This window comes from Hevea brasiliensis, chromosome 15, assembly GCF_030052815.1.
Source record: "Hevea brasiliensis isolate MT/VB/25A 57/8 chromosome 15, ASM3005281v1, whole genome shotgun sequence".
Lineage (NCBI taxonomy): Eukaryota > Viridiplantae > Streptophyta > Magnoliopsida > Malpighiales > Euphorbiaceae > Hevea > Hevea brasiliensis.
Genome location: NC_079507.1, coordinates 76,661,662 through 76,674,000, shown reverse-complemented (window position 1 = coordinate 76,674,000; position 12,339 = coordinate 76,661,662). Strand labels below are relative to the sequence as shown.

At 35.4% G+C, this 12,339-nt stretch overlaps 2 protein-coding genes across 2 annotated transcripts; both read left to right on the top strand.

Moving 5' to 3' along the window:
- The first annotated feature begins 6,398 nt into the window (after nucleotides 1-6,398).
- Nucleotides 6,399-8,634, top strand: LOC110633030 (probable protein phosphatase 2C 13). Its single transcript, XM_058137014.1, has 2 exons — nucleotides 6,399-6,579; nucleotides 7,437-8,634. The coding sequence occupies exons 1-2, from the start codon at nucleotides 6,577-6,579 to the stop codon at nucleotides 8,421-8,423; spliced, it is 990 nt and encodes a 329-aa protein (XP_057992997.1). The 5' UTR covers nucleotides 6,399-6,576; the 3' UTR covers nucleotides 8,424-8,634.
- Nucleotides 7,437-12,131, top strand: LOC110633025 (dihydrolipoyl dehydrogenase 1, mitochondrial). The gene is made up of 2 exons (XM_021781461.2): nucleotides 7,437-9,791; nucleotides 10,634-12,131. The coding sequence occupies exons 1-2, from the start codon at nucleotides 9,510-9,512 to the stop codon at nucleotides 11,882-11,884; spliced, it is 1,533 nt and encodes a 510-aa protein (XP_021637153.2). The 5' UTR covers nucleotides 7,437-9,509; the 3' UTR covers nucleotides 11,885-12,131.
- The last annotated feature ends 208 nt before the right edge of the window (nucleotides 12,132-12,339 follow it).

Here is a 12,339-nt window from a genome sequence, read left to right as displayed (position 1 = left end):
AAATTAGAAGCAGAATTAAAGGGGGGAATTAGATTCTTAATGCAAGGGATTTGGGTCCCTTTAAAGCTTTATGTTTTTAAGACAACACATAGAGACAGGCAGACATGGCTTTCGGTCGTTACCAATCAATCTCTCAGCAACCCTAAACCTCATTATTTTTTCTTTAATATTAATTTTGGTGACCTATTAGTCATAATGCCAAAATCATTAAATTTATCAAAAAACTTCATTATTTTCAGAATTTGACTCTTTAATTTCTTATAGATAAAAATTTGACTTAATTGGCTGATATGCAAATAACGAAAAAAAAAAAAAAAAAGTAATAATTGAGGGGATGGACTGTAGATTAAGCTGAAACTCTCTGGTCCCCGCGGTGGTGTGGCTGCTCGACAAGTCTGAGTTGAAATAGAAAACAGGAATTGAAAATGTTTTAACAAGGAGCCAAAAAAGTGAAGCGGAAACACAAGGAGGACGAGAGCAGGAAACTTGTTGCAGCTTATGTTCTTTCTGTATTCGGGGAAATTTGAAAAAGATTAAAGCTTCAAGGCTTCACATGAAAAATCTTTCTGTCTCACATTAAATTCATCTTCAAAAGGCAAGATTTCCAACGTAAATTTTATCCGTCATTGGCAAGTATCATGGTTCTCATGATCATTTCATTCGACTCCAACCATAAAGGAATTAAAACAATTGGCACAAGAAATAAATGCGCGCTCACTTGATGGATCAAAATAGTAAAGTAGCCAACTTCTTGCATGTGAGTGGAGTAATGGCCCTTTGTCTCAGCAGGCCATGATAAGCCTGTTAACAAATTTGACGTTTTGTACTACTCATTGAAAAGTAACAAATGAAATCCAATTTTAGAAAGTAAAAAAGTAATTCAAGGCTTTAATCGACCCATTGGGCAAAGGCATAGTTGTAATGGGTTTGAAATGGGCTTACTCGTATAGATACTGAAACATTGGTCTTCCCATGAAGTCTCAAATGCACAGGTTTAGAATAGCTTAGTAGACAATGGCTAACACCTAAGCACTAATCAATTGTATGCTTAAAGGCTTTATACCATCCTTGATACATCATAAAATAGGTAAGGCCACCGATGATTGACACATGTACACATTTGAGGGAGCCATACTTTTCTTAGGAGTTGGGTAGACGACCTCTTATCTTTACAAGACATACTCCTATAAAAGAAGTCGTATGTGTTCTACATAACGCCAAATAAGTCTTCAAATGAGAGACACGTGTGCACACATGAAGAGGTCAAATGTACATTGTAGAGAAGAATGGTGAACCTTCAATGAGGGCATATATATCACGAAAAGTGGTCGGATATCTTTAAAAGAATAACTACACGAATCACTAGAGAAAGGGAACTTTGTCTCAAGTAGGATCTTTCAAGCCTGATTAGATGAAGAATCATCTAATAATGCTATCACCCTAACTTGGATTTTCACTACTAGCCCTGAATTAAAAAAGTTGTGCAACCAATAACCTCAACATTGAAAGTAGATGTATAGTCCGCATAATGGAAAATGAATATGACCATTAATTTACTCTCAGAGAAATTATACTGACAATCTTCATTCACAGCACATGGAATACCCTCATAATAAAGTACTCTGCACGATAGGTAAACACATAAGTTTCGAAACTAAAAATTTTTACATAACTGATGCTTCACTGATTGTCTTACATACGGCTCATGGAAGCAAGGATTAGAGGCTTAGCACTATATGAGCATAGTCCATGTTCTTTTTCGACTTGTCTAAATTGCAGTATCCTCCATAAGTAAGTCAACACACACATTGGCCCCAAAGAAACTAATCAGACGAGTTGCAGATTATGCCAGCTCGATCGGGTATCGTGCATTATTATTGGTTCACATGTACCAAAGTCATTATTATTTTAAAGACAACCTAATGCAATATCGAAATAGACTCTGGTGATTAAAACAACTTACTGGCTGAAACTTTACACATATCCACTAAGTATTAGCCTATTTACTCTATAAATAAGGACCTTTCCTACAAGGAAGAGTAGATTTTTTTTTTCTTTGAAGATACATCATGCAATTCAATGCCTTCTCACAACAGAACTTGCCACAGAACTAAGGTGGTATAATCATATCCTCCTCTACGAATACTCCCGAACCCATATTTCCTTAGGTTCCTTAGCCATGTGCTACTATCTACATTCCCCTTTGTACTCTCAGTTATCAATCTTAATGTCTCTTTCTGCACTTGAGAGTGAATCCAAAGACTTGTTCATAAACAGATAAATTAATCTAAGGTCTACCTCAATTAAGAGATTATTGGATGCACCATTTGTATATGCATCATCTCTCTAAAAACATAAGTCTCATCTCTATATAATTAAGCAAAAACCGTTTTATTGTATTTAAGGGAGTACTATTTTTTAGTGCTTTCGGTGTATAAAATAATTAGTCACCTCAATTTATTGATTCTAAGAAAAAGCAAGGCTTACGATTAAATAAAATATTAAATGCGGAAACAATATCCTTTAAAGTAGCGATTCATATTCATAAGATCACAAGCACTATGAGTAAGCAGCAAGTCAAAAGACAAAAAAATCTATACTTTATGAAAGAACAAGTCCCCTGCAACGATTAGCTTCGTATTGCAGTGAGGTAACCAAAAGATGTTGAAGTGAATATATAGAATCATGTCATCATCCTTTTTTTTTTTCTTAGGCATTTCATATACCAGCTTTTGGTGCATATCAAGGCATTCATCAAGTCACATTGTTTCTCTTATTGCTATACTTTTTTTCAGTTATGATGCAATGGGCATATGCATTGAACAATTCAAGAACAGTGGCCGGGAAGTGCATTACACAAATGATAAGAGGCTTCACAATGCTGGATATATATTCATGTTCATTACCAAAGCCCAGGGATAAGCGCCAGCCTGATTGCTGCGATTAATCATCAACCTAATATTCAGCATTAATTCAAGAGCGACTTTCCCCTGAGGCCAAGCTAAATTTAAAAGCTTTGCTAAAGAGTTTATCTTGGGGTGGGGTCACAGCTTTTTACCACTGGCTCTAGTGTGTAAGTGTTTTGTCTGGCATTATTTGTTTGTTTGATTGACATTGATTACACTCGTATGACGGATGGAAATGGATTTGTTTAGCAAATGTTGAGGATCTTCTTGTTAGTGTGTAAGATTCTTATTAAGGCGAGATCATCATGAATGATTACATAAATTCTTTTTGTATTATTTAAATTTACCTTTTATTCAATAATATTCATATCATGAAAGACTAAAGAATACGTTCATGATAGAGCTTAAATTTATCTTCCATTGGACAAGATATTTTAAGCTCTTCTTTCTTCTTTCTTCTTTCATTATATTTTACTGTGTAATTTAATAGACAAAAAAGTAGAAAAATCATCAATCAAAGATGATTTGAACATTAAAATGGTCGATTCATAAAATCTTGAAATACAATTAGCAAATAGGCAAGAAAAGTATAGGTAATGGTTGGGTTGCTCGAAATTGGATTGATCTAATTCACAATTAAAAATAGATTGAAATCAATCTAAGTTGGTTTCATGTAAATCGATTTTGAATCATATCAGAACTAATTGGTATTATTTAATTTTGTATTGAAATTATATTTTTCCTTAAAAAAAAACCATGATTATATTTAATCAAAATTAAAAATTGAATTGAATTAAAAATAAATCAGAAACTCGTATGAAAATTAAAATTAAGGACTCTATAATTAAATTTTGGTCCTTTTAAATCAATGAAGTGGATTTATTGATTTCAACTGGAAGCAAACCCATAAACGTATAGTATGAGATAAAACTTGGACATGAAAAAGATATGGTACTAATACTTGGTAATTAAGCTAAAAAATATAGAAATGAATCATGATTAATTGAAGATTAAACTAAAAAAAAAAAAAAAAGGGGGTTGGACCACATTAGAAATGAAAATTATGCTCTTCTGCCGTGTGTAGAATAAATAACTTAACAAAAATTTCCACTAGTGTATTGTAGAAGCAACATCCCCAACCACACATATTGCAATTGTAGTGCTTTTCTTTCTTTAGAAGGAAAAACCCACCTTGCCATCTAATACAATTACAGGGATGTGTTGCCATCTTTACCTAAACTCTATCCTTGCCATTAATTGCTAAATTTTTAAATTAGAATTATAAATAATTTTAAAATGAGTAGATATATTTTTTTATTTATTATTATTATTATAAGTGCGTGAAAAAAGAGAGTGAATATACAATTAAAGAGAGATAAGTTATTAGGAGCCATTAATAATGACTAATAATTGAGTCCACGTACGCAACCTTGGCAGATGGTAAATTCTTTTGCCCATGACAGTGACCTTTTCATTGCACCAATTTTTTGCCATAAATGTTTGCTTTCGCTGAAAACAATGCCGTACGTCAAGTTATTATGTCAAATAATTTAACTAGTTTCCACTTTCCTATTTTTTATTATTTTTGGTATTTAAATCTAATTATTTAGATATTAGTTAATATATATATATATATATATATATATATATATATATAAAAGATGGGAATTCATGAAAATGGATGTAATTGTTATTGTTAATTAAAATATGTAAAAGTCATCAACTAGATCACTTATTTTGTGGCGATTAAATTAGCATATGCTACGTGGGAAGGCATAAATATTGGGATAATGATTCATTTCATTATGACTAATTGCTTCACGTTTCGCTCTTTAGTATATTCATTGTTAGAGATTAATCTTCTTCATTACTGGCATTGCTATGAGATAAGCAATTTCATCAATTATATAAATGTAAATGATAGATGCAGTGCCAAGTATGGTTACGTAATTTGTTTAATTGGCATTCTAAAACAAAATTAAATTAAAAAAAAAATATGAATTAGTGGATAATAATCGAATATGATTTAAAATAATAATAATAATAACATGCTTCCAATAGAAGCAAACAGATTGGCAGCTTAATCAGTAATCTTCCCTCCACTGCCAGTGGTGGGAAAATAAATAACTCGTAAAAGGAAAAGGATTCTGACTACAATAGAGCATGGCCAGAGCCGCAAAGTTAAAAGCGAGTGCCTCAGCGATTTTCACAATTGAAGAAGGCGTTCACGTGTCTGACACACTACTCCTAATTTATGCTCCACCTCAGCATGGACTTACTCGTGTCCCAAGTATGTGCAAATGGTCAGTTCGATTTCGAATCGAATCGAACTGATAAAATCGAAAATAAAAAATTTTAAAAATCAAACTAAATTGATTAATAAAAAAAATAAATCGAATGAAACTGATAAATATCGATTCGGTTTGATTTTAAACAGATCAAATTGAAATTTATAAATTGAGCATTTGATTTTCAATTGGGTTCAGTTCGATTTTAAACCGATCAAACTTAAATCATAGGGTTCGATTCAATTTTCGTTGATTTTCTTAATATATATATATTAATAGTTTCGGTTCGGTTCGGTTTTTTTATTTTTTATGAAAAATAATTGAACTGAATCGATTAATCGAAATTATCAAACATTATAAACAGAACAAAACCGATTAAATTTTAAAACCAAACTGATTGAACTAAATTGATCAATTCGATTTAATTTTTCGATTTAAACCGAAAACTGCTCTCCCCTAGTTCCAAGCAGCATTACATCCCTATTTTTACAAAATTACATTTCACCAACCCATTTCTTAGAAACTCAAATAATGATTTATTAAAATATTTGCTATTAATTTATTTTATCCAACGGAAACTTATAGTGATATTCTTATCTATACTTATATTAAAAATATAATAACTAACAACATACTCAATTGAATTTAAAGCCTCTTAATTTTTATTATTAAAGTAATTAATATTTGCATATTTTTTAAGTTTAAAATTTAAAAATATTGTTAAATAATAAATCAAATTTTACTTTGATTAGTTTTAAAATTGAAATCTGTTCTGTTTCTTAAACTTTGATAGATTAACCAAACAAAAAACATTACTATCATAATTTTTTCTAAAAAAATTAGTTTATTTTAAAATATTTTTTTTAAAAAAAAAATTATTCTTATGTTAAAGAACTAAAATTCTAATTTTTTAAACTTTTATTTGTTAATTTTTAGTGAATTCTGTTATTTATTTAACTTTTGAATTATTAGGGATTACTTTATCATCTATTAAGACAAAGCAAAAATATAAAACTGCTAAAATTTTGTGAAAGCTATATAGAGGCTAAAACTGTATTTCCATTAAAAGAAGAATTAAAAAGTGAAAAAATGAGATTACATTTGCATACGTACACTATATATGTATATATATATATATAAACGTAGGGAGGTTTTTGTAATTCAATCGTCAAATTGTGCCGGTTGGGGGGGGGGGGGGGGTGTCTGAGATATAAATTACTAACTCTTCCCTCTTTTCGCTTCACGTTATTACTCAATTCGCAGACACCCCGGAAAGAAGAGCGAGAGCGCGCGAGAGCAAGAGAATCGGAATACGAAACCCTATAACTGCCTCCAAAGGAGTTATTCTTGATTTCTTGAATTTTCTCTGTTTATCTTCTTTAATGGTAATTTTACTGGTTCTTATGTAGAGATGGCTCGACCGATTATGATGATTTTACTTTCTCTATATGTGGGTAGATTTGTATCGGTTTATAGATTTAGGGTTGATGAGTTTTGGTCAGAATTTTGACTTTTGATGGGTTTCTCGTTGAGATTTTGTCTGTTGTTGATTTGTTAGATGGGCTTTCTCGTCTTGTCCACAGATTGTCTGTTGTCGATTTATCAGAGTAGCTTATGAGTTTTGATACCCTTTAATGAAGAAGAAAAAACTATTTTGATAGGGTTGTACGTCTCTGTAGCAATTCAATCCAGTGTTGTCCGTCTCTGATTTATGGGTAGTGAATCATGTTATATGTTTAGATTTTTACATGGAATAATTGAATTGTTGCATTGGTTTATATTAATTTTGGTTCAATTGTGTTGCTGGGTTAATCAAATTGATGCTACTCTTGTAATCTAGTATTTTGTTAATAATCGCAGTATCTGTTTAGTTGATTTATAAGATGTTTGAATGCTACCTCATTAAATTAGTGTCTTCACATGTGTATTAGGATAAGGCATAGAACATAATGTGGCTGAAAGAGGCTAAGAAGCAGGACTATTAGAAAGTTAAAAGAGTGAAAAAGAAGGTAACTGTAATTAAATAATTGAATCAATGCTGTTCGTGAAATCACTAGGTTATAGTGTTCTTTTATTGGATTAACTTAATTGTGGGATGGATGCTATACTTTGAATGCTTTATGTCTGACACGTACATTTTAATTCTTTCTAGCTGTTGTGTTGAATTTTTCAGTTTTTGTGTTTCTTAAGTCTTGGGTACTCATCAGAACATGGACTAACCACTTACTGTCTTGCATTCTAGGCTGTGAGTCGCTTGGAAAACATGAAAGAAGTAGCTATTGACTCTTCTGCTGTTGAGTCTTTTCCGAGCATTCGCTCTGGTAGCTATGCCAACATTGGAACGAGGCATTCTATGGATGATGAACACATTCGGATTGATGATCTATCTGCTCATCTGGGTTCTTTCTTCAAGTGGCCAAGTGCTTTTTATGCTGTGTTTGATGGTCATGGTGGGCCTGATGCTGCTGCTTATATCAAGAGAAATGCTATGAGGTTGTTTTTTGAAGATGCCGAGTTGCCACAAACATCTGATATTGATGCTGTGTTCCTCGACGCATTGGTGGATTGCCATAAGAAGGCATTTTTACTGGCAGACATTGCCTTGGCTGATGAAAGCAGCGTTAGTAGTTCTTGCGGAACAACAGCTCTGACTGCCCTAGTTCTTGGAAGGCATCTACTGGTTGCAAATGCTGGTGACTGCCGGGCAGTTTTATGCAGGAAAGGGGTAGCTGTTGATATGTCACAAGATCACAGGCCTTCTAATTTGCCAGAGCGCAAGCGGGTTGAGGAGTTGGGTGGCTACATTGAAGATGAATATCTTAATGGTTATCTCTCGGTTACTAGAGCTCTTGGAGACTGGGATTTGAAACTCCCACTTGGGGCTGCATCGCCTCTCATTGCTGAGCCAGATGTTCAAGAGCTTATGTTAACAGAGGACGATGAATTCTTGATCATTGGTTGTGATGGCATATGGGATGTTTTGTCAAGCCAGGATGCTGTCAGCTTTGTCCGGCGTGGACTTAGGCGGCATGATGACCCGGTGATGTGGGCCAGAGAACTAGTTATGGAAGCATCACGCCTCCATTCAACTGATAATCTAACTGTAGTTATCATCTGCTTCTCTTCACCTATTGTTGTTGAGTCATGTACCCCTCGGAGGAGGTTCAGGTGCTGCAGTCTTTCTGAGGAATCTCGAAATAGATTGAGAAGCTTGTTGGAAGGCACTTGAACGTGCAGAAAAATTATTTTGTATTTGCAGAAATTTTTAATGATAAAGGATTTTTGTCTGTTTGTGGCTGTTTCAGATAGCTAAGAAAAAAAGCAGCCAGCTGTTCTGTAGGGATAGAAGAGAGGATACTGGAATAGCGGTTGCGTCAAGTAAAGATTATGTTTCTGGATTGGTAAATTTAATGAGGCCAGATTATTTTGCCATAGTTTCATATTCGGTTCATTTCAATACGTGCCCAGTTTGTTTTATTTTCTTTTATTAATCATCTGTCTCGTATGGAGTTAGAACTGTTGGGTTGGGCAATAATTTGAAGTTGATTTATGCATTGATTTGTTTCTGGCTTTCTGATTCCAATTCCAACCACTAGTCATTTGTGTTGGATCGTTTAACCCGTGGCAGAGGAGTTTTTGTTCATTTACTAGGATGGGTTGGTTTAGTGGCGCACAAAGGCCTCACAATCTTAATGGAAGGCGAGGCCATCTGATCTGCCCACACAATCAGTCCACCACGAGACGAGAAAGAGTGAAGGTAGGATATCTGAGGCCACCATTTTCTGGAGTTTATACCTTCACCTTGTACATTATCAACAAAGAAATTCCAAATAATGGACCTGTGGTGTTATTCCATGCTACATGTTCTTTGCCCACATATCATTGCCCAATCGCCCTCTTTCTCTCTCATTTTGGGGCTTGGCCCCGTCAAACCATTTGATTTGGGGGACTGAATATGATTAATGGCTGGAACTCTAGAAAAAGATCCAGCCGTTGAATCAAAATCACTTTCAACGATTTAGGTTGAAGGTGGACCTGCTCATCAAGGGTCGGGATCCGTTCATTTTATGATACAGAAGAAAATTGCCAGTCAAATTGACCGAGGCAAACGAAAGGCTTTGATTGCATCAGATTCTCACTTGTAACCGACGCACGAATACACCAGATTGCTCTGAACTATAAATAAAACAAAAAAATAAAAAAGAAAAAAGGTAAAATATTCTTGGGCCGGTGAATTGTCAAAAGCCGCAGTCTCATCGTCATGATACAAATTAGAAAGAGAACTCACACTGTGTAGATACCACAACAATAAAAAATGGCGATGGCAAGCTTCGCGAGAAGAAAGGCATACCTTCTTGCTAGAAATTTCTCCAATTCCAACCCTGATGCTCTCAGGTACTCTTTCTCGCTCACCAGCTTCTCTCGTGGCTTCGCCTCCTCGGGATCTGAGGAGAACGACGTCGTTGTCATCGGCGGCGGTCCCGGCGGCTACGTCGCTGCTATCAAGGCCGCTCAGCTCGGACTCAAAACCACTTGCATCGAGAAACGTGGAACTCTCGGTGGCACCTGCCTCAACGTTGGATGCATCCCTTCTAAGGTACGCACACACATTCTTATGTCTCTAGAATTTTAGTTTTTCTTTGTTCGATCTGTTTTCCAGTTATTGAATTTTATTTCTTGATTTTTTTTTTAGATTTAGGATTATTTGATTTGCTTGGCTGATTGTGAGCTAGTTCTCAGATCTAGTAGCTTAGTTGGATTACCATTTCTCTATTCCTCTTGGCGGAATTAGTTTTTGCTAGGTGTCCGATTGCCAGTTTTGTGATATAACTTGGGGGTTACTGGGAAATTTTGTTTAATTTCAATTGCCCTCCCAACCCACCCACACCCCCCTTTTTTTTGTTGAAATCTCGTTTCATCGACTCTCTTATCTCTCCTTGACTCTTGGAGTTCTCAGTTTCAATTAGACTTAGGATGAGCAGATTTAAAGCCAAGGAAATTGTTTTGCTACGTTAATCTATTTGGTGGTGGAACATACTGACCTCGATTTCGAGAAAACGTTTGTTATTATGATGAATTTGTCTTCATTTCGTTCTTTGAAAGGATTTGACTGGTGAAGCCTGTGACGTTGCTTGTAATCTGTAGGGTAAAGGACGTTGTGCTCCCCTTTTTAAGGATTAATCAGTCAAACAGATCATGTGTAACACATCCAACTAGACCTTTTAATTGTACAGAACCATTTGATTAGTTCTGCTAGGCATTAACTTTCACTGGCATGGTAGAATTTACACATGATAAGTAGCTCTTTATATAGGACTTGTATGCTGTCTTCTGATAAAATTCTCCACAAACTTGTGATAATTTGCTTTTTTATTTACTTTAACAATGTGTTTTATATGTCCAATATGTGAAAAATTTTCAAACTTTTTTAATGTTCAGGCACTTCTTCACTCCTCCCATATGTTCCATGAAGCTCAGCATTCATTTGCCAGCCATGGTGTGAAGTTTTCATCTGTTGAAGTTGATTTACCAGCTATGATGGCTCAAAAAGACAAAGCTGTTGCTAACCTGACACGAGGTATTGAAGGTTTATTTAAGAAGAACAAAGTGAACTATGTGAAAGGGTATGGCAAATTCATCTCCCCCTCTGAGGTGTCTGTAGACACAAATGAAGGTGGAAACACTGTTGTGAAAGGCAAGAATATTATAATTGCGACTGGCTCTGATGTCAAATCTCTACCTGGAATCACCATTGATGAAAAGAAAATTGTATCATCTACCGGTGCTTTGGCTTTGTCTGAAATTCCTAAGAAGCTTGTGGTCATTGGGGCAGGCTACATTGGGCTTGAGATGGGCTCAGTTTGGGGCCGGCTTGGTTCAGAAGTAACTGTTGTTGAGTTTGCCCCAGATATCGTCCCAAGCATGGATGGGGAAATTCGCAAGCAATTCCAGCGTACGCTTGAGAAGCAGAAGATGAAATTCATGCTCAAAACTAAGGTGGTTGGAGTTGATAGTTCTGGAGATGGTGTAAAGTTGACTCTTGAGCCAGCATCTGGTGGTGACCAGACAACACTTGAAGCTGATGTGGTTCTTGTTTCTGCTGGTAGGACTCCATTCACTGCTGCACTTGGGCTGGACAAGATAGGCGTGGAAACAGATAAGGTGGGACGAATTCCAGTGAATGAAAGGTTTGCAACAAATGTATCTGGAGTTTATGCAATTGGGGATGTGATTCCAGGACCAATGTTGGCCCACAAGGCAGAAGAGGATGGAGTTGCTTGTGTGGAGTTCATAGCTGGTAAACAAGGCCATGTAGATTACGACAAGGTCCCTGGAGTTGTCTATACACACCCTGAGGTTGCTTCTGTTGGTAAGACAGAGGAGCAGGTTAAGGCACTTGGTGTTGATTACAGGGTTGGGAAGTTTCCTTTCGTAGCAAATAGCCGTGCCAAGGCAATTGATGATGCTGAAGGGATAGTCAAGATATTGGCTGAGAAGGAGACAGATAAAATATTGGGAGTCCATATCATGGCCCCTAATGCTGGTGAGCTCATTCACGAGGCAGCACTGGCCCTTACGTATGATGCTGCAAGTGAGGATATAGCACGTGTGTGCCATGCACATCCAACAATGAGCGAGGCATTGAAGGAAGCTGCCATGGCTACACATGACAAGCCCATACACATATAAAATATTGAACAGTAATTGTTTTTCATTTTTGTCTTCAGGATTTTGCAAGTTTAGCAAAAACTTGACCTTTTCTAATGTTTTTGTTATTGAAGCAGATGAAATGCTTGAATAGAAATTTGCCGTTGTTCATTTCCTTGCAGAATAATTTCATGTGTTAATATTGTCGGATGACATGAGATGTACTTTGATCTAATGGGCAATAATCAATCGGAAGGAGCTAGTATGTATGGTCGCAACTAGTGTTTAATCTGGTGTCATTTTCTTTTTTTTTTTTTTTTGGGATTATGTCTTGATATTTAAATTATTGTTTGCTTTATCGGGCCTATTATTGCCTATTCTTGACAGTGGCTTTACTGGCCACAAGTGGAAAGAGGAGCGAAAAAGTGTAAGGCTTTAAATTCAGAGAAAACAAAAAGAAGATTTTATTCGAGTGAAAGTAGAAATAATTACTAGGT

Excerpts from the sequence above, each read along its gene's own strand:
- LOC110633025 (XM_021781461.2), top strand. The coding sequence starts at position 9,510 with ATGGCGATGGCAAGCTTCGCGAGAAGAAAGGCATACCTTCTTGCTAGA. Across the intron at positions 9,792-10,633 it reads TTGGATGCATCCCTTCTAAG|GCACTTCTTCACTCCTCCCA; the intron begins GTACGCACACAC and ends TTTAATGTTCAG.